Raw genomic sequence first — 26013 nt, 5'->3', positions numbered from 1 at the left:
GAGCCAGGGGTCCAAAGCCTTGGAAGTAGGCCCTACCAAACTAATATGGAGTTCATCACGTGCAACGGATTCCATTACCAACTCTCGTTGGAATTTTTTGGTCATGTTGATGTCCGGCTCATTTGGCCGTTGCCGTCCCAAATCTCCTACGTGGGCCCCAACTAAATGTTGGTCCCACATAACTTCCCAAATTCGGTTCATTTCATTTTAACAATCCGATAACTACTCGCAATCCTGGGATGTGGGGCCCACATATCAGACTGACGTGGCGTATCACAAGCGCCCCAGCATCATCTTGTTCTCGTAGAGGATTCGGAGATACTCGCGCGGTAAAGAAGGTTGATTTGACATCCCTATGCGGACACGTGGCAAAACAAAGTGGCATTTCGGAAGTTTAATTGAAAATAAGGGCATTTTCTAAGGTTTGCTCAGTCAAAAGCGTTGAAATTAGTGGATACGGGAGGGGCTTTCTACGAATAAATTAAAAGTTTAACATTAATTAATTTCCCTCCAGTTTTTCTTTAACTACAATTACAAAGAGTCCGAAGCTAACATGCGCCAGGTTGTTCACCATGATGGACCTGACCCCACTCGATCTCTGCCGGTGGCCTGCGCGAGCGTGACGACAACAACATTACCTGAGTGAACCACCGAACCTTAGCATCCCCGGCGTACTTTAGCCGGTAGTATCAGTGATTGAGCGAGACGTTTATTTAATGCGAGATAAGAAGACGAGTTGACGCAGTTTTGATAGAGAGCGTGCGTGAGTGCGCGAGGTTAGACTGAGAGTAGGTGAGCCGATTCTTCGTATCGGATCGTGGAAGCAGAAGAGGTGGGCTCTTGAAGGCCGATTCGATTGGGAAAAAGATCGACGGGAAAGTGTCCAACTTTGACTGATTTGTTTGATTGGTAGATTGATCCAAAAAGTGCGTCTTTTGCTTTTCTTCGATGTTGATCCCGCGCTGTTTCTCACTCTGCTGCTCCACTTCAACGCTCTATCTGTTATCTAATGGCGTTTCTCAGGATTCCTGGTCAGTTCATTTCTCGGATTTTTGTTTTGCTTCCATCTCTCTGCCAATGTGTTTTTTCTTTGGGAATGTAATGCTCGATGTTTTCTGGTTCACTGTAATTCGTTTTGGCTTGTCTATGCTGCATTTGAAATTTGAACTCATGATCTGTGGATCTACATTGTACTGGCAATTAATTGTGATTTTGTCTCTACTCTTGGTGAGATGGGTTTTCGTGAGTATTATGTGGCTGTGGGAATTTTGTCTTTTTCTTAGTGTATTGGAGTTTTGGTTTTTGGTATCTGTTTATACTTTATTGTACTATACGAGTATCGTTTGCGGCAAAGCCAGAACAGTGGCTTGGAGGTATTGGTGCAACTCGGGTTTTGGTGATTGTAATCGTTACATTAAGGTCTGGATGGAGTTAATGAGTGTTGAGGGGATTTTTTTTTGTAAAATCAGGATGGATGGAGAAATTTAATTTGATTGAGTAGAGAAAAGCAGACTGTCAGGTACTTCAGAAGTGGCTGAAGTCGCCAGGTGGTTGACACTTATCTCATTTTGAGATTATTCAAATACATGTGATTTTTGTTTTCATGCATTTACATATGATCCATATTCTGTTTGATTATTTGGCCCTGGGAGTTCCATTACCGTGCTGCATTTTGTTTCATATGCTTAATTTTTCTTTGTTTTTCAGTTTATATTTTGCTCTTTCGCTTGGTCCCTCTGTTCTTGTCGGGGAGGCAGTCTGAGTAAAGGATTATCGGTTTCAGTGTTTGGATTTCAGTTTCTTTGTAGGAAATTTGTGTACAAGAAGGTTGTATGTGTAATGGGTGTTTTTCTCTTCCTCTCTTCTGTCAACTTTGTGTTTTCAAGGGTTTATCAATTGGAAGGTAACTGCAACTCGTCAAGCCACATATTCCAAGTTGAGTTCTGTTTCTTCAGGTGCTTACCTATTAAGCTTATTATGACAAAACCAAGGGGGGTGTATTTACAAGGGCGAGAAAGGTTTTTGTTCTAATTAACGGAGTTAGAAGATCTGAGGACTGGGGAAATGATTTTATTGAGTATAGAGTTCTTATCAAAATTGATGGAGGATGTAGTGTTTCTTCTTGTTTTATTAACTCTTTTTTTGTAGCCGCAATGAGTTATTTTTTTTTCCTAATCACTAGTTGTCTTGAGTGGTATACTGGTGGTTGTTCTGTAAATGCATTGCAGTTTTTATATGAGTATTTTCTAATGCTCTTTTTCCATGATTTTTTTTTTGATGAATTCCATACTTGATTTACTTTAATACATTTTTTTATTTTATATATAATAAAAAGATGTTTTCCCTTGTATGTTTTGGAGAAGAATTTTCTATCATTCCAATTCTACATAGTTACATTCTTTTTGTGTTTAGTTGGGATTGAACACCTTGGATTTGTTTGTCTTCAGGCTTAACCATTAATCTTGGATCTGATGGTTGGTAGCATATGGTTCTATGAATCTTTAATTGAAGTTTGCCTTTTCATGTCACTCATGCACCTGCACTGTGCTATGCTTTATCTTGCTTTTTGTAATTACAAATTTTGTTGGACCTTATTGCGGTGGACATGGTGAAACTCATTCAAGACTGGTGTGGAACTGGGTTTGCGACCAAGAAACCCTTAGTCCCCTTTCCTGTTCACCATCCTAGTTGATGTGCTTAAAATCTTTAAAGTGGATAATGTGGGCTGATAAAAAGGATGGAGGACTGATAAGAATGGGATGAGGTAACTCACTTGCAATTTTCTGATGACATAGTGTTGTTTTGTTAGGACATGAAAGATGAAAGGGTAAGAAATATGGGACTCTTAATAACTTGTTTTGAGAGAAGTTGTATAGTAGGGTTGAAGTGTTGAACATGGGGGGAGGGGGAAGAGGTGGGGAGGATTGCATCAATTTATGTTTGTTTCTTAAACCATTGACATTTGAAATGTTTAGGTGTTCCACAAGGAGGAAACCTTAGATTGAGCATTTCTAGGATCTAGTTGTGGAGAACTTTTATGAAGAACTAGCTACCTAGAAAAGGAATTATATTAAGAAGGGCGATAGGGCGGGGCAGGGATAGGTAGCCACTCCTCATCTCCATCTCCGTGAAAATCATCATCACCATCCCCGTGGGGATTTTTTTGATCAATTCATCCCCATGAGGATCCCCACTCTGTAGGGAGTGCTCTCCTTGTCCCTACCAACCGGGATGAAAGTTTCCTCATCTTCATCCCCACAGGGGGAGAATTGTCTCCATCCCCACCCCATTTAGGGTAGGTCCCTGCAGGGATAAGGAAAATGGGGACAATTTCCATCCCTAAATTATATCTTTTTTGGGGCTAAAATTAGTTTCATCAAGTTATGAAAAATTTTCTATGGGAGTTTGGGAGATCAAGAGGGACTGTTTATCAACTACAACTAGAGGTGTTTAGTGATGTTGATTGGGCTGCTTATGATACCTTTGGTAACTTGAGCAGATTAATCCTTCATGAATAACTTGATTTAGTGTTGGGAGAGAGAGAGAGAGATAGAGTAGTTTAGACATACGGAGGGTGTAATCAAACAACGTCCCTACCCCTAAGATATGCATTTTATTGAGAGGGCACTTGATATTGGGCAATTAGAAGATTACCTTGGGCAATATAACAATCACATTATAATATGCTACAAGGACTAATTATATTATAATAGCAAAGAGAGAAAAAAATAATAAAACTATACAAATTTATGTATTAGCTAGCCTGTCTACACTCCCCCTCAAACTGATGTATTGACCACATTAGTTCGCTTACAAAAAATTCATGATGAGCCCTAAGGGTTGCCTTGGTGAAGAGATCAACAAGCTAAAGTATCGAAGAGACATGAGGAAGAAAAATTACACCCAAAGAAAGTGATAGTCAACTTCAATATGTTTGGTTTGCTCATGAAAGACTGGATTGGAAGCAATACGGAAGGCACTCATGTTATCGACAAAGAGAGGAGTTGGAAGAGACTTGAGAGGTGTGAACCCAAGTTCTTTAAAGATATCCCAAAATTGAAGAATCTCACACAAGTGACCGACATAGCATAATATCCAAATTCTGTAGAGGACTTAGAGATGGTTGTCGCTTCTTGCATTTCTGGTAGATGAAAAAGTCTCCAAGAAACAATCACCAACCTGTGGAGCGATATGAATGGAGAGAAGGCAATGAACAATTGAAAGGTGAGGTTGACATGGAATATATACAAATTGATTCACAACTTGAACAACATGGGCAATGTTAGGACAAGTTGTAGTTAAATAGATAAGACTTCCAATAAGTTGTCAATATATGGAAGGATCTACTTCCAATAACTAATTAAGTTTCTAATTTCTACACAAAACACCTTGCAGGTGAAGTGGAGAGAGAGAGAGAGAGATGGTTGTAGGTAAAGTGGAGAGATAAGGCAGCGCCTTAAATCCGTTCTTAATACATCTAGCTATGCCCTTTTTGGATCTATTCCTAGCTCTTCTAGCCCCTTCCACTTGTAACAAATCACTTCTTCTAACTAGACACTCTCCGTCATTTTATCACTTTTTGGATCTGCTTCTAAGTTTATACGGGTAGCTTCATTCCTGATCCTATTCTTTATAGTTTTTTCACTCATCCATCTTAGCGTTTGCATTTTCTCCACACTCATTTTTTGAACATGTTTCTTGATTGCTCAACACTCTACTCCATACAACATAACTTTCCTTTCAACTATTATAGAATTTTCCTTTTAATCTAAATGGTATTCTCCTACCACACAAAAGTCCAGATGCAACCCTCCATTTTGCCCATCCTGCTCGAATTCTTTGGGTGACAACCTTCTCATTCTCTCCCTTGCTGTGAATTATTGAACCAAAGTACTGGAAATGGTTACATTGAATTATCTCTTGGTATCCAAGCCTAAGTGTATCCTGATCTACACTCCTATTGTTACTAAACTTACATGTCATATCCTCTTTTTTAGTCATACTTATTTTAAAACCTCTTGTTTCTAGGGCATTTGTCCATAAGCTTAATTTTGCATTTAATCCTTCATTAGTTTCATCAATTAAAGCAATGTCACCCACAAACAACATGCACCATGGAACTTCTTTCTAAATATGTTTAAATGTATCGATAAGTGAAAAAAGTAAAAAAAAGGGGCTATCTTTTTTTTTGATCAGCAAGAGATTTGAAAATTATATTAAAATGAGAATCTGGATATTACAATGACAGAGTGTATCGACCCATAAGGATTTGTTCCAATCCCAACAAAATTACAAAATTTACATTGGTACCCAAAACAACTGTTGCCTATGCCCCTTGCTTTGCTAGAATGTTGGCCATCCTATTTGTTGTCGTTATAACCCATTTGAAAGTCATGTTCAGCTCCTCTGTGATGCTCTCTATTTCCCTAAACTCATGCCCATAGATCCATGGCACAAGCTGCTTACTCTTGGCCCAAGAAATGATCAGCTTTGGATATCCCTCTACTTCCAAGTGCTAAAATCTTGATTGATTAGCAGTTCTTAACCCTTGTAGTTGTGCCATTAGTTCAGCCTTTAGTGAATCTCCCGACCTCAAAGGTCCTGAGACTAAAGCCAAAACCTTTCATATGCAATCTCTAAATACTCCTCCAATACCTGTCATTCCCGTGCTTCCCATGGAACTCCCATCAACATTTAGCTTTATTTTATTGGCCACTGGGGGTAACCTCTCCATAAACACCTTTTCCTTTTCTTTAGAAGAATATGCCACATCAATCCATGCCCTTAGGATATCATTCACCAAGAATTCTTTGAATAAATCAAGTGTCTTTATCCAATGTGTAGTTCTGATTTTTATGGCTTTAAACAATTCCTCTTGCAATCTACTCTTCTCATTGAATATCCTCCTATTCCTTTCCTCCCAAACAGTCTACAACTATTGCGGGCTGAATTGCTTTCTACATAATTCTTCCACTCTTTCTTGGTTGCTTTAGGAAACTTGGACTGAAAAGGCTTACTACACCCTATAGAGGTCCCAAACACAAAGCACAGTTAGACTATAAAAACTTTAAATTGATCCTAAATACATCATATGTTTATCTCTCTGTTTGTCTATCAGTGTGTGTGTGGACAAGCAAGCTCAATGATGAGTGGTCAGTAACTAGGATTGATGAAAGAGGGATTTCATTGTAGCTCTCAGGTTTGAATCCACAAAATTTTACCAACTGAGCTAGCTAGCAGATTCAAGATTCTACCAATTGAACATTTGGGCTCAACTTCTAATGGCCATGTGTAGGTTATCAGCAGGGAATAAGTGAGCTTGGGCCTTGTCAAATCTCGTCATTTAACAATAGTTAATTGAAGAAGTTATATGTGGTGTTTGGTATCATTTTGTTGCATTTCTGTTTTAATTCCGTGTAAGCACCACATGAGGGTTTTGTGCTACTTTGTAAGTTGTTATAATATAGTGGAAGCAGTACTTAACTAATCAGGAGAGGTTGCATCTTGTGCCTCTCCTTGGGACATTGCACTATTCTCCTCCGCTGATTAATAAATCTCATTCATTTATCAAAAAAAAAAGTGCATGAGGGTGTTAGGAAAATCTCAAAACGATGATTCTTGTATCTAGGGGTTGTTCTCAGTTCAGTTGTCCTATGTAGCACCTAATGGGGCCTGTATATTTGAAGTTACAATAAGGATTGTGCAGTGTGTTGTTTGCTAAAACATCTTACTTTCTCTATTCCTGATGTCATGATTCAAGCTTGGAACACAATAGTACTGAAAACCATGATAGATATCAGTAAGGTATTGTGAACTTGGGTCTTGTCAACTCTCATCATTTAGCAATACATACTTGGAGGAGTGAAGGAAGGACTTTACTAGGGTTTCTTAGGTATGATGCTGCTCAATATAATTAATTGAAAAAGAAGGTATAGATAATTAACTGAAAAGCAAGATATATGGGAAGGGGGTTTGTGTAGCCAACCAGTCTACACTAGTTAGTTGGGATGAGATAGTTCTATTGGATTTTGTGAAGTACTTTTTTCTACTTTCTCATTTTTAACTATTTGCTTTGGCCAGTAAATCAACATAATATGTAAACATTGCTGGACAAGTATGGGTTTTTTGATGCTTTGCCATGGCAGGTCTTGATTTGCTAGAGTTAAAGTGACTGACATCATGGGTGGCTCTGGGAAGTGGCTTAGAACAATAGTTGGTTTAAGAAAGTCAGAAAAGGCACAATCTTCAGAGAAGGAAGGGAACGTGAGTATACTTATCTCCTATAGATATCTATGTTCTTATAATGAATTTGTTTATATGTATGTATCTATATCAAGAAGCAGAATAGAGTGTACAAGTTGATTTCATCTTGCATGATATTCAGAAATTTTGCAGTGAGATTCTGATTTCTCTAATGAAATTTCTTTCGTATGATAATTATCAAATAAAAAACTTGTTATGGTTAACAAGATACTAAAATTTGCCTGAGTTGGTCATTGGCTACCCTGTTAATACTTCTCCCCCATGTGATATCTTGGTGCATACAGAATTTCCTTTCATTGTATATCCTTAATATTTTCTTGTCTATCTTTGGACAATGTTATGCTTTCAATTGACTTGATGTTGTGATATACTGGTTTGACCAAGTTGTTTTGCCTAATTGTGGATTCGAGATATTTTTTTGTTTATTGATAAATATGCAGAATTTTAGGCTATGCTTCAATAAGATTGTGCTCTAAAGAATTACTATTTGAAGCATGTGTTTTGAGCCAAAAATGATTCTTTTTTGAAGAAAAGATTTATTCGCAAAAATCAATTGTTAGAATGAGTTTTGAGCCCATAAAAGGAATTAGTTCTAGAAGTTCTCATATATCCAAACTTAAAAAGTGATTCATAGAATTAAAAATTCATTGAAATTGTTCTTTGATTGCATTCCAAAAAATAACCTTACTGAAGAAGGTGAGGAGGGGGATTACACTCCAATACAAGAGGAAAGCACAGAGCTTTCAAAAAACTACTTAGAAAAACACCCCTTCTAAGTTCTAAGTTTCTAACTATCATAAATGATAAGAGATCCACTTACATAAGTTGGAATTCTGCATCCCCTCAAATTATCTAAGGATTAGAGTCCATGAAAATTTCAATCATTCAATGGGCTCAACCACTGACTACACTACACTAATCCCACAAAGTTTCACTTTTTTTTTTTTTTGTTTCTCTCCTTCCAAAGGAACCAACAGATAAGAAAAAAGGAGTAAATTCCATAAGATGTTCCTTATACTAAAACCTTTTGCTGGCGAGCAGGCCACTAATCCCACAAAGTCATCGGGAATAACCTATTACTGTCTTCTCATCTTTAAGTTAATGAAAGTTGCAGTTATTGATCCAAGAAAACCTATTACCATCCTAACAGCTTAGCTAAATGCCATCACACAGAGGCTGAAAATCTGTAATGGAAGTTCTAAACTGTTAATAAGGATGAGGTAATAACACATTCATTTGTCATGGCTTTTCCTCTTGTAATCATATTGATGGTATTCAAGAATTTATTTGGGTAAGTTTTCTACATGAAGAAGCATATTTTGGTTGGAATGTGAGTGGACCATATACACTGCCAAGGGAAGGAGCCATTCCCTCTGCCAGAGCTTGTATTTAACCATGAAGGATCAAGAAGGATTCCTAATCAAGTTCTCTTATCCTCTCCCCCTTGACATACTAAATTCAGCTATTCAAAGACCTCAAAGTATTGGCTTCCCAATCATTAACGACCTCATATGACTCAAAAGCAGTTTCTTCCTTTTTTTTTTTTGATAATTGAAATGATTTTATAAATCAGCAATAAAATAGTACAAAGTCCTCATGGAAAGGTACGAGTTGCAACCTCTCCAGGCTAGTTAAGTACAAATTTCCGAATTAATAATAACTTAAATAGAAGCACAAAAAAGATCTTCCCTATATACCCCCTGTTTGGCTAGAGCATCAGCCAAAGAATTAGCAGACCTACTAACCCATTTTACCTCAACTCTTATATTGCTGGTTAACCACTTCACTTTTTTGATGAGATCTTTGTAGCAGTTTTTTCCTCGTTAGCCAACTAAAATAAACTGGGCAAAGCTTTTCTGGGGTTGGTCCCTACTGTTCACCCTTCTAGAAGTTCACCTGTCTATCTTCTGTTTCATAGAAGACAGGTTTCTGAAAATCATTTACCATGTTTAAGAATACCCTTCTGAACACTTGAACCATAAGGTGCATAGGATTGAATAGGTTCCAACCCAACATGTCTACTCCCATACTTTGCTGCAATAACATTATCAAATCTCCAAGGCCGATTGGCAAGAAAATCCTCATTCATCAATCGTCATCCTTCATTGTGGATTTGAGAATTTAGATTTGAACTCATGTTCATCCTTTAGAAGTTGAATATATGTACAACAATCACAACCAAATGGAACACGAGAAAGAATTCTATTCTTATGCATTTTCTTCTAGCTATTGATCAAAAAGTAAAATGCACTTGCTTCCAACTAATTTCATAAAATTGAATGACTTCTGGCATGTTTATATCCTTAAAATTGACCTGGGCATTTTCTATTCACTGTAATTGCTGTTTTGGTGGATCACTATAATGGAAAATTTGGGCAGTTGGCTATTAGGATTACATTTCTTTTTTCTAGGAAAACTTGGAGGTGTAGGTGGGATTTAATCCCTGCTAGTACCTTAAGATTATGCTTGGGCATTGTATTTGTTTCCTTCCCTGTAGATTGATAGTACATCGGTTGTCCTTTAAATGTAATTTAGATCATGAACTTTTCCCTTGAACAAAAAACTTGGTTGTCCTATAAGGTTCATATGTGGTATGTCTCCCTTCCATTGGGCTTTCTCCTGCTTTTAGTCATGCAGAGATCTGGCAGTCTTATTCAATATAATTTACAAAAATAACTTCTGTTATCTGCATCTCACTCTATTTTCATCATGTTTTGGAAATGATTTTGCTGATAAAAAAAATGTTTTGGAAATGATTCAGAAGACAGCAGCTGGTGGCCGGTTTTGGCACCGGAGAAAGCAGTCTGTGGAGATTGATTTTGATATTCTTAATGATGAGTGTGCTCAAAACGCTGCTCTACTGACTGGTCGTGCCAATGACCAATTAAATTCAGATAGCATCAGATCCCCTGCTAGTTCATTCCAAGTACAATCGGTGCAGGTTGAACGAAATACCAAAGAAGAATGGGCTGCCACACGCATCCAAACAGCTTTCCGAGGATTTCTGGTATGAAAACATCTATCTTCAATTGTATAGCTGTCAATCGTTATTATCTGATTAAGTCTGTTTTAGACTCATCCAAATAACTCTTCTTGGGATACCTCATATTATTTCCTGAAAAAAACTTTGGCAATGAGTTGGTGGATTTGGACCTAGGATACTGAGATTTCAGTTCATCCCTAGTTATTAGTGTCCATCTAATCTAATGCAAATTTTGACTCCCATGGGGATTTTTTGATTGTCTATCTCAATTTTGAATTAACCAAGATTTGTGTTTTCTTATTTACATTTTAATAGTGATCCTTAATAAAATGCAAATCTCATAAAATGATATGATACTTAATCTTGATGTAGGATTGGACATACTGATCCTTGTTAATTAGCCTTTTCAAGCTATTATAATTGAATGGCATTTTCATGTTCTCATACGATGATGGATTGGGTCTGGGCCGGATTGGGGTAGACCACAGTTGTCATGGTGTTTAGGTGACAATGGAGTGCCAAGTCACCTATGTCTAGTTGCCTAAGTGGGGTCTAGGCATTATATAAGTATTGTAATTTTACTTGCACATGAATTGAAAGAAAATAATAATGCTCTTTACTAATACCATTAATTTTCCCCCTAAAACATGGCAAATCATCATATCTAAGAGATAATGACTAGATAATGGGATTTTAAATCAATTATTTTAGTATTTCAAACACAAAACTGAGTTACAAAATTCAGCTAGACCATTTGTTTATCTTCTTGTCCACTTGAAGCAAGCACCAATCTTCCTTGGATTTCCCTTATGGGCTGTCTATAAATCCATGCTCCCAATTCGCCTGATTGCAGCCAATCAATTAACAACTTAGAGTCTCCTATAACTTGGTGTAACACCAATTGTTTGCCTTATCTTACACCTTGAAGCAAATCCATCACCTCCGCTCTCAATGAGTCCCCCATCCCTGTTGTCCCTGAAAACATGGCAACAATTCTCCCATCTCCATCTCCGAATACTCCTCCTATACCTGAAGGGCTTGGGTTACCTCTAGAGCTCCCATCAAAGTTCAACTTTATTCTTTGTTGTGTTGTTGGGGACAATAGTTCCTACACACTAGGTTTGTGGATGATGTAGCTGCCACCACTCCCCAATTCCTAAATATGTCCTTCGCTGAGAATTCTTTAAACAAGGCCATTCAACCAGGGGATAGTCATAATGGTTATTCTTTCTACAATTTCCTACTTGGATTTTTTTCGATAAATAGTTTCCTACTTGGATTTCTCCACTCCTTTTAAAGATCCTATTATTCTTTCTTTACAGACTGACCAGAGTATAGCTGCTCTGTTCGCTCTCCACATTAGTCTACCCACGCCTCTTCGGTTGCATGAAAAAGCTTGGGGCAAAAAGGCTTACCACGTCTAGGGGAGGTGTCCACCTGCAACCAAAGAGAGAAGTGAACTAGGACCAAAGACCACAAAAGGACAAGATGTTAATAGGTGTGTGATCATCTCACTAGAACCCAAGCAGAGGCTACAAACATGGGGTGAAAGGCAAAAATTTGGCCTTTTTCTTTGCAACACATTTAAAGTACTGATTTTTTTGAAAAACCACCTCCTAGCAAAAAGCCCAAATTTTTAGAGGTGCAGAGCTACACCAAGCCTCCTTTGATGGAAAGTTCCTTGCAAGGTTAGTTGATTGAAGGAGGATATTAAAGAAAGAAGAACAAGTGAAAACACCAGAAGGGGAAGGTTTCCAAATTCTATTATCCATCAATGTCATTTCCAACTAGGGGTGCAAATGGATTGGATCATGATCCGATCCGATCATATTTTGTCGAATTCGGATCTTTGGATCAGATAATAGTATCCGATTAGAAATTGAATCGGATTTGGATCACCCCTATCCGATCTGATATATACGCTATTTATTTATTTATATAAGTATATATAACACATATATATGTTATTTATTTATTTATAAATATACTATTTATATTACATTTTTTGTAAATTTATTATATTATTTATTTTTTATAAAAAACATGTATATATATATGACCAAAATAGTTAAAGATACTTGTATTTTTTGTGTTTCTTTATTTAATTTGTTATATTTTATTGCTCTTTTAATAGTTTATTTATTCATTTTTTTTTAAAATCAGATTGGATCGGAGCAGATCTGAAGATCCAGCGGTCTCATTGGATTGAAATTCAAATCCATGTTTATGAGATTTGATCAGATCTCCCTTTAACAATGTCAGACCGGATTTGGATATACCCTGATTCGAATCCAATCCGATCCGTTTGCATCCCTATTTCCAACTCCCTTAGTCCTCTCCTCAATCCCAAGACCCAGGAATTATCAACAAAAACCGAAGAGATCACTTTTCTTTTATTTTCTGACAGTGAATAAATAGTAGGGAACCTTTCACTTAGGGGAATCTCTCCAATCCAAGCATCTTCCCAAAATATTTAATAGTGCAACATATGTTAAAAGATTTATAGAAACTAAGGCAGGCTATAATTTTATACTAATGAAGAAAATTCTATGAGAGGGGGAAACAAAATGGGAAAAAGAACAAGGGACAGCCATTTTTCTATTTAATGTGTGTATGTTGTGTGAGGGGGAAAAATTCTTAAACACAGTATAAATAATATACATAATATATGACGGGATAATAGAATGTATTACTTCACATATTAATAATATGTAGCTGTAGTAATTATATTTCCATAAGGTACCTGCCTTGTGAAATTTGTTGCCTATGTGGGTGCCTTGTCACCTGGCGACACCTTGACAATTATGAGGTAGACCCATTATGGATTAGCTTGGAAACTATAGAACCAGAATTGGTGCTATTTAATCAAGCTTATTGGATCTGACCAGGTAATAAAACTGTAAATTCTACATGTACAAGTTATATTATGATAAATTATATTACATTTATATCATTTTTTATCTTCATTGAGTTGGATTGAATATTTTTATGTTTTTGTATTTTCTGTTTTTTAGCATCCCTGATCATATTGAAATAGGAGTCCAAAATATCTTTTCCTTTTTCTGTTTGGCAGGCCAGAAGAGCATTGCGAGCTTTAAAAGGATTAGTAAGACTTCAGGCTCTTGTCAGGGGTCATGCAGTAAGAAAACAAGCTGCAATAACCCTTCGTTGTATGCAAGCTTTAGTGAGAGTTCAGGCTCGTGTCCGAGCATGGCGTGTTCGTATGGCATTGGAAAGTCAATTGGAAGAGCAGAAATTTAAGAAACAACTTGCACATGAGGCTCATGTTCGAGAAATTGAGGTAAATCAATCATCTGAGGACAGTATAAAGTAATGTTGCAAGACTCAGATTGGACCGAATGGTTGGACTGTGAAAACTGGGAACGACAACCATTCTGTTTTTGTTTAATATTTATTGTATTTCAGTAATTATTTATTGTTTTTGTGATAAATATATTTTCAATGATTATGTATAAATTTATTTTGTTTTGTTATTTAATAGAAAACTTTCAATAATTATTGGAGATTAAACTACTATTCATGAATTTTTAAATTTAATTTATTGTACTTATTGTATTTATTGCATTTTTGTTATATCTTATTGATTAATATTTATTAGAGATTAAACTATTATTTGAGATTATACTATTTATTGACTAAGTTAATATATTTTTAGTACTTATTGTATTTTTTTCATTATCAATATATTTTCAATAATTATTTGAGATTAAACTATTGACTGAGTTGGTTCGATTTGGTTGTAGGCTATTTAGCCAACCAAATTTAGCTGGTTAGGTTGGGGAGTTAGTCAGCTGAAATCGATTGACCTTTTGTAAAAATTGATCCACTCAAGTTGTATCAGTTTGGGTCGATTTTTTGGTTTGGTCAGTCGGTTCAAAAGATTTAAACTTAAAAATTTAATTAAACTTTAAAATTTATAGTGCAATTATTAAAAAGTAAATTGAAAAATTAGATTTATGTTATAAAACATTTTAGATTAGGAAATATGGGAAATTTCCCAATTTTCCATATTAAAAATTATATTTAAAATATAAAATATTAATATATATCCATGGTTTGGTCATTCGATTTTGGTTGGTTTACAAATGGCCAAAGTGAAATTGATCAAACTTGGTCAAATTGGGAAATTTTTGAACCAAAGGCGACCTCAATTACTAGAAAACCGACCAACTCATGTCGAGTTGATCGGGTTGTCGGTTTCATCAATTTGATGAATAAACCTAACTTAAATTAATTATTATTAATTTTGTATTATAAAAATATATTAAAAGTAGTATATAAAATATGAATAATTATTAATTATTTAAAAAGTTAAAAATATAAAACAATTGTACACTTATGTGATTCTATTAGGGTCATTTACTAGAACACATCTTATAGTTTTACATATTTACGTAAACCTACCTTATAGTTTTCATTTTATTAAAACATCCCATATATTTTACTTAATCAACCTTTTATTAACGAGTGTTTGTATTTCCATTACAGTGGTTGCTTGTCTTATAAAAGGGCGAAAATGGTATTTTTATTTTTATTTTCTTTTGATTAAATTTATTAAAATGAACATTAGGGTCAAACATTATCATTTTCCACTGTCATCTAATGGAAGATTGATTAAATCCATTGCAAATTATAAGTGGTGTTTAAGTAAAATTTTAACTATAGGGTAGATTTTAGTAAATACATGAAACTATAAGGGGTATTTTAATAAATGACCCTTTCTATCACCTACTTTCTACCAAATTATCTCTAATTCCTATTTATCTTCTAAATTATCTCTAATTCCTATTTATCTCCTAATTTATCTCTAATTTAGTAGAAAGTTTCTCTTATAAATTATCTCTAATTCCTATTTATCTCCTAATTTATCTCTAATTTAGTAGAAAGTTTCTCTTATAAATTATCTCTAATTCCTATTTATCTCCTAATTTATCTCTAATTTAGTAGAAAGTTTCTCTTATAAATTATCTCTAATTCCTATTTATCCTCTCCCCTACCTTTTATCTATATCTATCTAAAGAAAGTTTGGATTAAAAAATTTAAGAATGATTTAAATATTCTAACAAAATTATATAATAACTTTAAAATATTTATTAAAAACACAAAAGTAATTTTATATTTTTACAAAATATATCACGAAATTATGCACTGACAATTTAAATTATGTTTTTTCGGATCATCAATGTAAATGTTTTTCAAATATTTAATAATATGTAATACCTTTAAATAAATAAATTCAAATAACAAAAACAATTTAAATATTTTATAGATTATTTAAATATTTATCATAACTAGATTTTAAATAGTTAAAATAACAGAATTATGTAATAAATTAAAAAAAATCTTCAAAGTAGAAAAATAATTATAACATAATATTGAAATTAATAATAATTTAATATATTGCAAAATTAATAATGAAATTATGTAATAATAGTATAATTTATGATTTTATGGATAATTAAAATTCAATAAATAATTAATATTTTACATATTATTTAAGTATTTAAATGATTAAATGTTTTAAATAACAAAATATTTAACAAAACTAGATTTAAATAGTTAATATAATGAAATTATGTAATAAATTTTAAAAAATCTGAAAAGTAGAAAAATAGTTATAACATAATATTGAAATTAATATCAGTTTAATATTTTTACATAATATTGTAAATAACTAATTTCACTTATATCAAGTAATAATTCGAGAAAATAGCTTTCATAAAAATTATTATTTATTAATAATAATTTTAAACTCTTAATCTGTATTTGTTATTAATTATAGATTCTAAAATTAATATTTATTGTATTTCAGTAATTATTTATTGTTTTTTTGATAAATGTATTTCCAATGATTATGCATAAATTTGTTTTCTTTTTTTATTTAATAGAAAATCTTCAATAATTATTGGAGATTAAACTACTATCATTAAAATTTTTAAATTTAATTTGTTGTACTTATTGTATTTATTATATTTTTGTTATAACTTATTGATTAATATTTATTAGAGATTAAACTATTATTTAAGATTATACTATTTATTGACGAAGTTAATATATTTTTAGTACTTAATATATTTTTTCATTATCAATATATTTTCAATATTTGTGTATTTTCTCTTTAAATTTTCAATACTTATTGGAGATTAAACTATTGTTATTTATCAAAGATGAGGCTATTAATTTAGCTGAAATTATGAGTGTTCATGAGTTGTTTTGGTTTGGTTTGGTTGTGGGCTATTTGGCCAACTAAAACCTGGTCAGTTTGGGGAGTTGGTCAACTAAAACCGACTGACCTTTTGTGCAAACCAATTCACTCAACTTGTATCGGTTGGATCAATTTTTTGGTTTGGTCAGTCGGTTCAAAAGATTTAAACTTAGAAATTTAATTTAATTTTAAAAATTATAGTGTAATTATTAAAAAATAAATTTAAAAATTAGATTTATGATATAAAAACATTTTAGACTAAGAAATATAGGAAATTTCCCACATTTCCATAATTAAAATTATATTTAAAATATAAAATACTAATATGTATCCATGGTTAAGTTGTTTGATTTTGGTTGGTTTATAGATGGCCAAAGTGAAATTGATCCGACTTTGTCGAATTGGAAAGTTTTTTAACCAAAGCCGACCTAAAATAGTAGAAAACCGACCAACTAGGGTCGAGTTGATCGGGTTGGTCAGTTTTATCAGTTTGATGAATAAACCTAACTGAAATTAATTATTTATTAAAAGTAGTATATAAAATATGAATAATTATTAATTATTTAAAAAGTTGAAAATATAAAACAATTGTATACTTTTATAGTTTTGTGCTTTTATTAGGGTCATTTATTAGAACACACCTTATAGTTTCGGGAAAGTACGGAAAGGCCCATGGCAGAATTCTGATTTTCACTGTAGAACTACAACATTTCAAAATGTCAATTACCTCCACCCTATGCACCATTGCCCACCCATGAATTGGCATCAATTCCGAGCTGGCTTCTACCCCAACTGTACTTTGGGCCTATGATTTCTGACGCTGGGCTGAACCATCATTCTCCCTTATAGTTTTACATATTTACTTAAACCTACCTTATAGTTTTCATTTTACTAAAACATCCCATATATTTTACAACTTATATACTTAATTAACCTTTCATTAAGGAGTGTTTGTTTTGCCATTAGGCCCATAATTTTTTATTCAAAAAATACCCTTAACACTTTTTTGTACAAAAAACAAAATTGACTAAATATAGCCAATAGACTGGTTGCCCGTGTCTTATTAAGGGCAAAAATGGTATTTTTATTTTTATTTTTTTGATTAAATTTATTTAAATAAACATTAGGGTCAACATTGTCATTTTCCACTATCATCTAATGGAAGATTGATTAAATCCATTATAAATTATAAGTGGTGTTTTAGTAAAATGTTAACTATAGGGTAGATTTTAGTAAATCCATGAAACAATAAGGGGTATTTTAGTAAATGACCCTTTCTATTATTTAGCTTTTGCTTAATAAATCCCGTGCATCACACGGGTCCCCGCTAGTATATATATTTACATGATGTATATATAATGCAAGTTACAAGGCTCACCCTTGATCTCTTGTATTAAAACCAAGAAACAAACCAGCTAACCACGACCTGCGGATATATTATGTTATGCATAACCATCGGTCAAACTGTTTGACATTCATATGACATCCAGGTTACTGGGTTGAGCCAGTGGTCGAGCTGTGTTTATGTTATTAACTCTATATGAGCATAATTTTGCTGCTACATAGGACTACTAAGCTTAAAGTATAACATTTGTCTCATATTCTAAATACTTTGGAGGTTTCAACATTATTCTTTATAGATAGGGGAATGGGATGCCTAGAAAAATTTGTATTTGTAAGTGAAAGTCTAGAAAATATTTGCCAAAAGTAATTTTAGTAAGATCTATTCTTACCTTCACCTATTTGCTCTTTGCAATTCTTGATCTTGACACGTGGTTGGAAGCTAGACCCAAGGACTTGGTGTGGGGCCTAGTTGTACCTTGATAGGGTTGTTGAATATTTTTCAATACCTTTTCTTTATTATGAAAGGAAGAATCATCTTCAGTGTTGTAAATGCCTTTTGTATAAATGTCTCTTCATGGGGTAGTTGCAAAAGTATTACTGAACTATTAATTATAATGCACTGGCAAGTAGTGAAGCATTGCAGAAGCACAACAGGTTAGGCCAGACAACTGGTTATATTTTCATATCTCTCTAAGAAAAAGATAGTGTATCATCTACTAGGTAGAAATAAAACTTCTCTGCCAACTTTTGGATTTTTTATTTTGTGAAGTTGACTTAATTGTATGGCTAGTTTGATTTGAGTTCTGGTGCAGGAAGGATGGTGTGATAGCATTGGATCTGTTGAAGAGATTCAAACTAAGTTAATAAAGAGGAAAGAGGCTGCAGCCAAGCGTGAGAGAGCCATGGCATATGCTCTGTCTCATCAGGTGATTTTCTTTCTTTTCTTTTTTTTTTCCTCTTTTGTCAATAAACTTGATGGACATAAAATCATACTTATATCTGTATTATGATGTTTTTCTCAATGCTTTAAAAGCTGGACTGTGCATTTACTTGGAAAGGCCTCCAGTGCACAGTTCAAATGGTTCCACCATGGTTTGATTGTCACATCAGCAGATTCAGCACAGCTCTATAAATAAACTGATAAAACAAAAATGAGAAAATGGCGGGAAAAAACAGGAACTAGTTAAATGAGTTATGGTTCAACAGTGGTTTCAACCAAAGTTAACAAATTCTGGATATAGTCTGGATGGTCCAGATTCTGGACTTGGAAAATTCTACTTCGACTTAGTTCAATTGACCTATCCAGTCTGGGTTTCAGAAGCTAGTTCTTCTTTGCATCACTAAAAAAACCATATGTTATGACTGAAAATTTTTTTAGTTGTGGGTACATGAAAAGCAGCAGGATGGTCATCCTCAACTAACCATCCATAGAAGCAAAACAACTCCCACCTTGTTCTATAAATTCCCATTATATTGAATTTGTTGTAAGTTGTAACCCCTTGTGTTGCCAACTCACCTGCTAGACCATTAGCAGACCTTGGTATCCACTGTATGGCTGCTCCTGGTTCCTTTATGATTTCTTTAGCTTCTCTGATTTCATATCTGTGTTTCCATGGTCGCTCTTCCTTGCTTGCCAACCAACCTGTTATGACCTTCAAATCCCCTATTTTTGATAAATAAATAAATCCTTTTATTAATTTAGAAATATTAGCACATACAGGCAGCCCTTGAAGAGGTGTGAGCTGCGAACTCTCCACTAAAGAAGAAAACAAAAACAATAAGTTACAGTTGTGCCCAATACAAAAGTTCCCTAGCTGCCCCTTGCTTGGTTAGATAATCCGCCATAGCATTTGCTGATCTCCCCCAGTGATTTAATCGGCGTGTCTAGGTGCACAGGCGAGGCACATTTTAGGGTATACGCCTCACCTAGGTCCTAGGTGCAGGTGTGCACTTGACGCACCTTGCACCTCAGCCCAGGTATGCACCTTTTAAAATTTTGATGCTTTTTTTTTTGCTTTTTTTGAACCTAGTGGCTAGGCTGAGGGCGAAGCCCTTGGACCCTCGTTCCATGCCCCTTGAGGCAAGCCCAAACAAGTCCCTATTTGGTAATGTTGTTCATTCATTCATCCTAATAAAATATATTTTTTAAAAGCAATTAAAATTATAAAATCATTATTTTTGTGTGAGAACTAAGAATTTAAGACCCTAACATGAACTTGTTTGGGCTTGCCTCGAGGGGCATGGAACAAAGGTAGCTCGTAGAATCAGGACTGTAATATGTTTTACATCACATTAGCTACTTGAAGTATTGCAATTGAGGAAAAAAAGAGATTGTGGGTTTTATATGCTTCAAAATGTGTTATATGTTTGATTTTATTTTTAAATTCTAATTTGGATATGCTTTACATGTTATGTTTATGTATTTTAATTTTAGATAATAGGTTTTTTTACTTTTTTAAAACATTTATTTTAAAATTTAAGTTTATATTTTTTAATAATAGTATGCTTAATATTTTTTGATATTTTTTTGCATTTTTGGTATTTTTTTTTTGAATTTTCTGTCATTTTTTAATTTTTAGCATTTTTTAAAAATTTTTGCGCCTTGCTTGAGAAAGGCGTGCAACTCGGGCACAAATTGACCCCTGCGCGTTGTGCTTTTAAAACATTGATCTCCCCATCCATTGTATTCTTAGGCACATGTTTCTCGTCAGCAACTTAAACTTCTTAATTTCATTCCTGAAATACCAAACTACTGACTCTGGGTTCTGCAACCAGCTTAATCCGACCTTGGAGTCACCTTCAACTATTAGCTGTCCCACCCCTAATCGAGCTTCAAACTGTACACCTTGCAAGGCAGCAAACAATTCTGCTCGAGTTTCCCACTCCTAGAGGGCCTGAGAAGATAAGTATCACATTTCCAACTTCATTCCTCAACCCCCAACTAAGAGGGGCCTGGGTTTCCTTGACTGCTTCCATCAAAATTCAACTTCAAGAAACCCCTGTAGGAGGTGATAACCAGCTTGTTTGTACTCTAATCTTGGAAGATGAACAACTTGCCACTGCTGCCCAACTCCTCCAAATATCATTAAAGGAGAATTGGTGGAACAAGTCCAAAGATTTCAGCCAATGAATCACCCTATACAAAACACAATCCTTATTCTCTTGATGGTTTCTTTCCTTCTCCTAGAAAGTTCTAGTATTCCTTTCTTCCAAATTGTCCAGATCAATGCAGCTCTTGCACACATCTGCATAATTTAACTCTTTTCTACTGCCAAACAAAAGTAGAGGGATCAAAAGCAAAATTAAAATCTGCTGGCAAGTTCCACCTGCTCCCAAACAAAGAGAGGAGCCAATCCCATAACTCTGTAGTAAAAGAACAAGAAATTAGTAAGTGATAACAGTCCACTCTGAGATATGCAAAAGATGTACTAGTTGGGGGAAATACAGAGAAAAGGTCTTCTCTTTTGTAGATTGTCTACGGTATTTACTTTCCCATAGTACACTAACCAACAAAAAGCCATAACCTTAGGGGGAATAGGCATGCACCAAACTTCTTTAAAAGGAAAGGCCGACTGTGGGTTAGAACAATGGCGGGATTTGAAGAAAGAAGCACAAGAGAAGGACCTTTTTGATCGAGGTGTCTAAATTCTTTTGTCAGGTTCAAAGGGGTTTAGACAAATTTTCAAGAAGGCTCAATAAATTGGCTAAACACTCGATTCCCTCGTCCCTTAAACCTCTACAGTACCCAAAATCCCAAGTTGGAGCACAAGGAGTTTCCAATGAGGAGCAAAATTTTGAAACAACTTTTTTTGTATTGAGAAATAGAGAACAAGGAGGGGAAAAGGATCTTCAAGGGGACATCTCCATCCCAAATGTCCTCCCAAAAGAGGATAGAGTTGCCATCACACACATCATACCTGATATCATAGTTGTCAAGGCAACGCTTAGGCGACAAGGTGCCCTTTGAGGCTCACCTTGCCTAATCACCAAGCAGTTTTGTAATTTCTATTATAAAATACTTGTTTATTCTTTATTTTTTAACATTATAATTATAAAATAGACATTATTAAACTAAAATATTCATTTTGTGTGTTTATATACTACTTTCTTTTTATTATTTTCTTATTTGTTATGGTTTATTCAACACAAACACTGCTAAATGCTGTATTGAACCCTCAAAGACTTCAAAACCTGAACCAATAAGGAAGAACTTAAAATTTTGTTTAATCAACATATTTTCTTCTTCTTCTTCTTCTTCTATTACTACTACTACTGCTACTACTACTACTACTACTACTTTTTTCTTTTCTTGTTTTCCTATATAAAATTTAAGGGTTTAACTCCTATATTTTTTCATATATATTTTTTTGTTCTTCTTTTTCTTCTCATGAATATGTTGCTTTTCTATGCTTCAACATGAACTCTATACTTTTCTGATGAAACTTATGAATAATTATTAAGGAAATATGGTTATGTTACTAAGGGTATTACCCTAGGATCTATGTTTTATACATAAAAAAAAATCCATTGCCTAGGTGACGCCAAGGCGAGGCTAGGCGACAAGGGGGTAACTGAGGAAGAATATTGTGCATTGCCTTCCAAGGGGTTGCCAAAGTTGCCCTCTTTGATACGACAACATCCCATCCATTCTCTGAGCATCCATGAATGCTTCTGATCACCTCATACCACAATCTCTCTCTTTAGAGGCCACCTCCATAGCCACTTACCCAGTAGGGCTGTATTTTTTTGAATTAAGTTTTTTAAGCCCAAGACCCCTTCCTCTTTACTCCTACACACCACCTCCCGCTTAATTAAATGATCTTTCCTACTTTCCCCTAGTCCCCAAAGGCCTCTCATTAATTTTTCCAACTTCTTAGCTTCCCAAGTTGGGATCCTAAAGACAAAGAGATAGTATGTTGGTAGGTTCGCAAGTGTAGATCTTACTAAGGTGATTCTACCCCCCACCCCCACACCCACAAAGAAATGTAGTTCTTTTTCCATGAAGCCAATCTCTTCTTAAATTTCTCTACAACTGGGCACCAAAACCAACTCTCCCGAGGATTTGCTCCAGGATGAAGCCCCAAATAGGTCAAAGGCCATGTAGAGATAGAATACTCTAATCATTTTACAATAGCCTCCACTTCTCTTCAATCCAAATTGACCCTTACTATGCAACTCTAACTACACCTTCTCTATCAGCCTTAGAGATTAATTGACTAAGCACATCAGCAACTAAGGTGAAAAGAAAAGGTGAGAGAGGGTCCCCCTGCTTGATACCCCTTCCAGTTGAGAAGAAGTTCTTCACCACTTTGTTCACCGAAATTGAATAGTGACAGGAACTAAAACATCCTAAGATCCAATTACACCATCTTTCTCCAAAGCCATAGTTTCTTAAGACTTAAAAAATGCATTACCAGTCCACCATGCCATAAGCCTTTTAAATATCCAACTTACACACAAAGCCTTTTCTATCAGATCTCCGCAAATCTTCCACACTTTCATTGACGGTCAAAATTTGGTCAATTATTTGTCTTCCTTGAAAGGCCACTTGGGCTTGGCTGACTAAGGAGGGGATAACTTCTTTAAGCCTCAACAACAAAACCTTACCTTGGATTTTGTAGATGCTTTTCACCAAGCTAATTGGTCTAGAATCCTTCGGGTGACTAGCATCTGGTTTCCTAGGGACTAAGGCCAAGAAAGTGGTGTTTACACCCTTGCTCACTATGTGGTTGTCTGCAAATTCCTTGAAAACCTCAAACAAATCATACTTCAGCACTTCCCAACAATCCTAGTAAAACGCCATTGTAAATTCATTTGGGCCAGGTGCTTTAGATCTATCCATTAGAAATGCCACCTTTTTTATTTCAACTTCTTCAAAACTTCTTTCTAACCACCTCACTTTTTTTCTTGATCAACAACACAAAAAAAAGATTTCATTAATTAGAAGAAAGTAGGAGAAGCTGTACCAAATCAATCTTACAAACGAGCCCAAAACATATTAGTTCTCTGAACTCCTTGCTTGGCTAAACTATCTGCCAAGCTATTGACAGTTCTCCTCACCCATCTCACTCGGACTGACATGTCCTATGACAACCATTTGACTCTTCTGAAATCATTCCTCAAATGCCATGCCACCCCTCCCCCTTGAGTAGCCAATTAACCACAGTTTTCGAGTAGTAGAAGTTCAGGACTGTTATCAGTCTTGAACCCTAATGGATTTCAGGATCGAAGATAAGAAGAAAGGTAAGAGGAAAGAAGAGGAAGAGGAAGGAGAAGCAATAGAACACAAGGGTTGAAAGGAGGAGCAGAAGCTTAATGTTCTGCCGCCGCCACTTTAATTAATATTTATAGGTTATGCTCATTACATGGAAAGGACAGATCTGCCCTTAGTCTTTACATAACAAATAGAGCAAAAAATAAGGCTGAAATAAATAACAACTGAAACAACCAAATGATCAATAGCTAACCCTAGGCAGACTAGAACATCTTCTACCCTACGAACACAGTGGGACCGTAGTTGTGGGGCCCACATCAGTGTTCTCTACATGAGTCTCCCTCAATAATCAGCCTACTAATACCCAGTTCTTTTGCCTTCTCCACCCCATAATTTGCAGCCAAAAAATCTGATCTTGCCACATCACCATACTCCACAACCCACAGGGCCGGAGTATAAAGCCATTATATTCCCCACTTCATCCCTAATCACCCCCATATACTTGAGGGGCCCGGATTACCCAAACAGCTCCCATCAAAGTTCAGTTTCTTCCAACCATTTATTGGGGGAGCTCAAATCTCAACAGATTTTTGTCTTGTAGTTGAGGATACAACAACCAAGCTCTGAAGAAGTTTTCGATCTTGAAATCTGAAAGCAACTTCAAACTTTTTGCCCAATGTGCTGCTCTCCAAGTTATTGTTTTAACCAAGGAAGCACGATTCCCTTGCTTCTTTCCTTTTCTGCTAAACAAACCATCTAGTCTATTAGGAGAAGACCATTTGCATCCAAAGAGAGAAGTAAACCATTCCAAAGAAAGCTAACAAAAGGACATGATATTAAAGGATGAAAGGCAGTTTTACCATTCAACTTACAAGGAACACACCAGTTGGGGGACAAACACCAATTTGTTCTTTTTCTTTGAAGAAGATCAAAGGTATTAATGCAACCATGAAACACTTCCCAACAGAAAGCACTGATTTTAGGGGGAATGGGAGAGTACCAAATTTCTTTGACTGGGAAAGAAGGGGAAGTAGAGGTGGCAACCAAGGAATGTAAGGACTTACAAGTTACAAGAAAACAACCCATCATAGTTGGGACTTCAAACTCTAGAATTTGAGCTACCTTCATTCAAAAGAAAATGAATTCAACAAGCTCAAAAGTTCAGTCACCATAGGAAGTTCAGATTCTCTAAGGTACCTTATGAAGCCAAAATTCCAGTTTAGACCTGAAGAGAGGTGATGCTGGTTTATGAAATGAGAAATAGGCCTACCCTTAAACTTGGAAAGATCAAAAGGAGAAGGCTGTCATCCAGAGGGGTATCCCCAATCCACACATCCTCCCAAAACCTGATTTTCTGACTAGAGGCCAAATCGTACTTGATATGATGTAGGAATGTAGGAAAAAAGTCATGGATGGCCTTCCAAGGGGCAGCCAAGGTTGCTTTACGAAGACATCCAGCATCCCATCCATCGCTTGATATGCCATGAATATTCACCACAGCTTTGTGCCATAGCTTCTCATTTTCAATGGGAAATCTCCATAACCATTTGCTGAGTAAAGCCTGATTCATCAACTTAACATTACCAATTCCTAACCCTCCTATTTTCAATTTCATCACCTTTTCCCATTTAACCAAGTGATCCTTTTTTTTTTCCCCTGGCTCCCAAAGAAAATCTCTCATGATTTCAATTTTCCTCACTATCTTCTGTGGCATCCTAAACATTGACATGTACACTGGAAGATTTGCTAGGGTAGACTTAATAAGGGTTAACCTCTCCCCCTGGATCGAGATATAATTCCTCTTCCACCCAGACAATCTCTTCTCAACCCTTTTCACCACTGGGGACCAAAAACTAACTAATCTAGGATTATCTCCTAGCAGTAGGCCTAAGTATTTCATGGGCCAATCACCTTTCTCTCAACCTAGGGATTCTGCCATGCTTCTCACAACCTCACTTTCTCCTCCCCCAAACTTGGCCAATC

At 35.2% G+C, this 26013-nt stretch overlaps 1 protein-coding gene across 4 annotated transcripts in view; it reads left to right on the top strand.

Annotated features, from left to right (window-relative positions):
* The first annotated feature begins 565 nt into the window (after positions 1–565).
* LOC148847652 (protein IQ-DOMAIN 5-like) overlaps positions 566–26013 on the top strand; it is a 31587-nt gene continuing 6139 nt past the window's right edge. The window contains exons 1-5 of one of the 4 annotated variants that reach the window (XM_088951977.1): positions 566–1031; positions 7146–7263; positions 10025–10270; positions 13320–13547; positions 18629–18742. In XM_088951977.1, the coding sequence (XP_088808103.1) occupies positions 7180–7263; positions 10025–10270; positions 13320–13547; positions 18629–18742 (672 nt within the window). In that variant the 5' untranslated portion in view covers positions 566–1031; positions 7146–7179. Of the gene's footprint in view, positions 1032–1304; positions 1548–1607; positions 1956–7145; positions 7264–10024; positions 10271–13319; positions 13548–18628; positions 18743–26013 lie in introns of those variants that run through there. The other 3 variants (XM_088951978.1, XM_088951979.1, XM_088951980.1) reach the window with 3 other exon arrangements.

Source organism: Nelumbo lutea, chromosome 6 (genome assembly GCF_056320005.1).
Source record: "Nelumbo lutea isolate HS-2025 chromosome 6, American lotus-T2T, whole genome shotgun sequence".
NCBI lineage: Eukaryota > Viridiplantae > Streptophyta > Magnoliopsida > Proteales > Nelumbonaceae > Nelumbo > Nelumbo lutea.
This window is presented reverse-complemented; position numbering and strand designations above follow the sequence as displayed.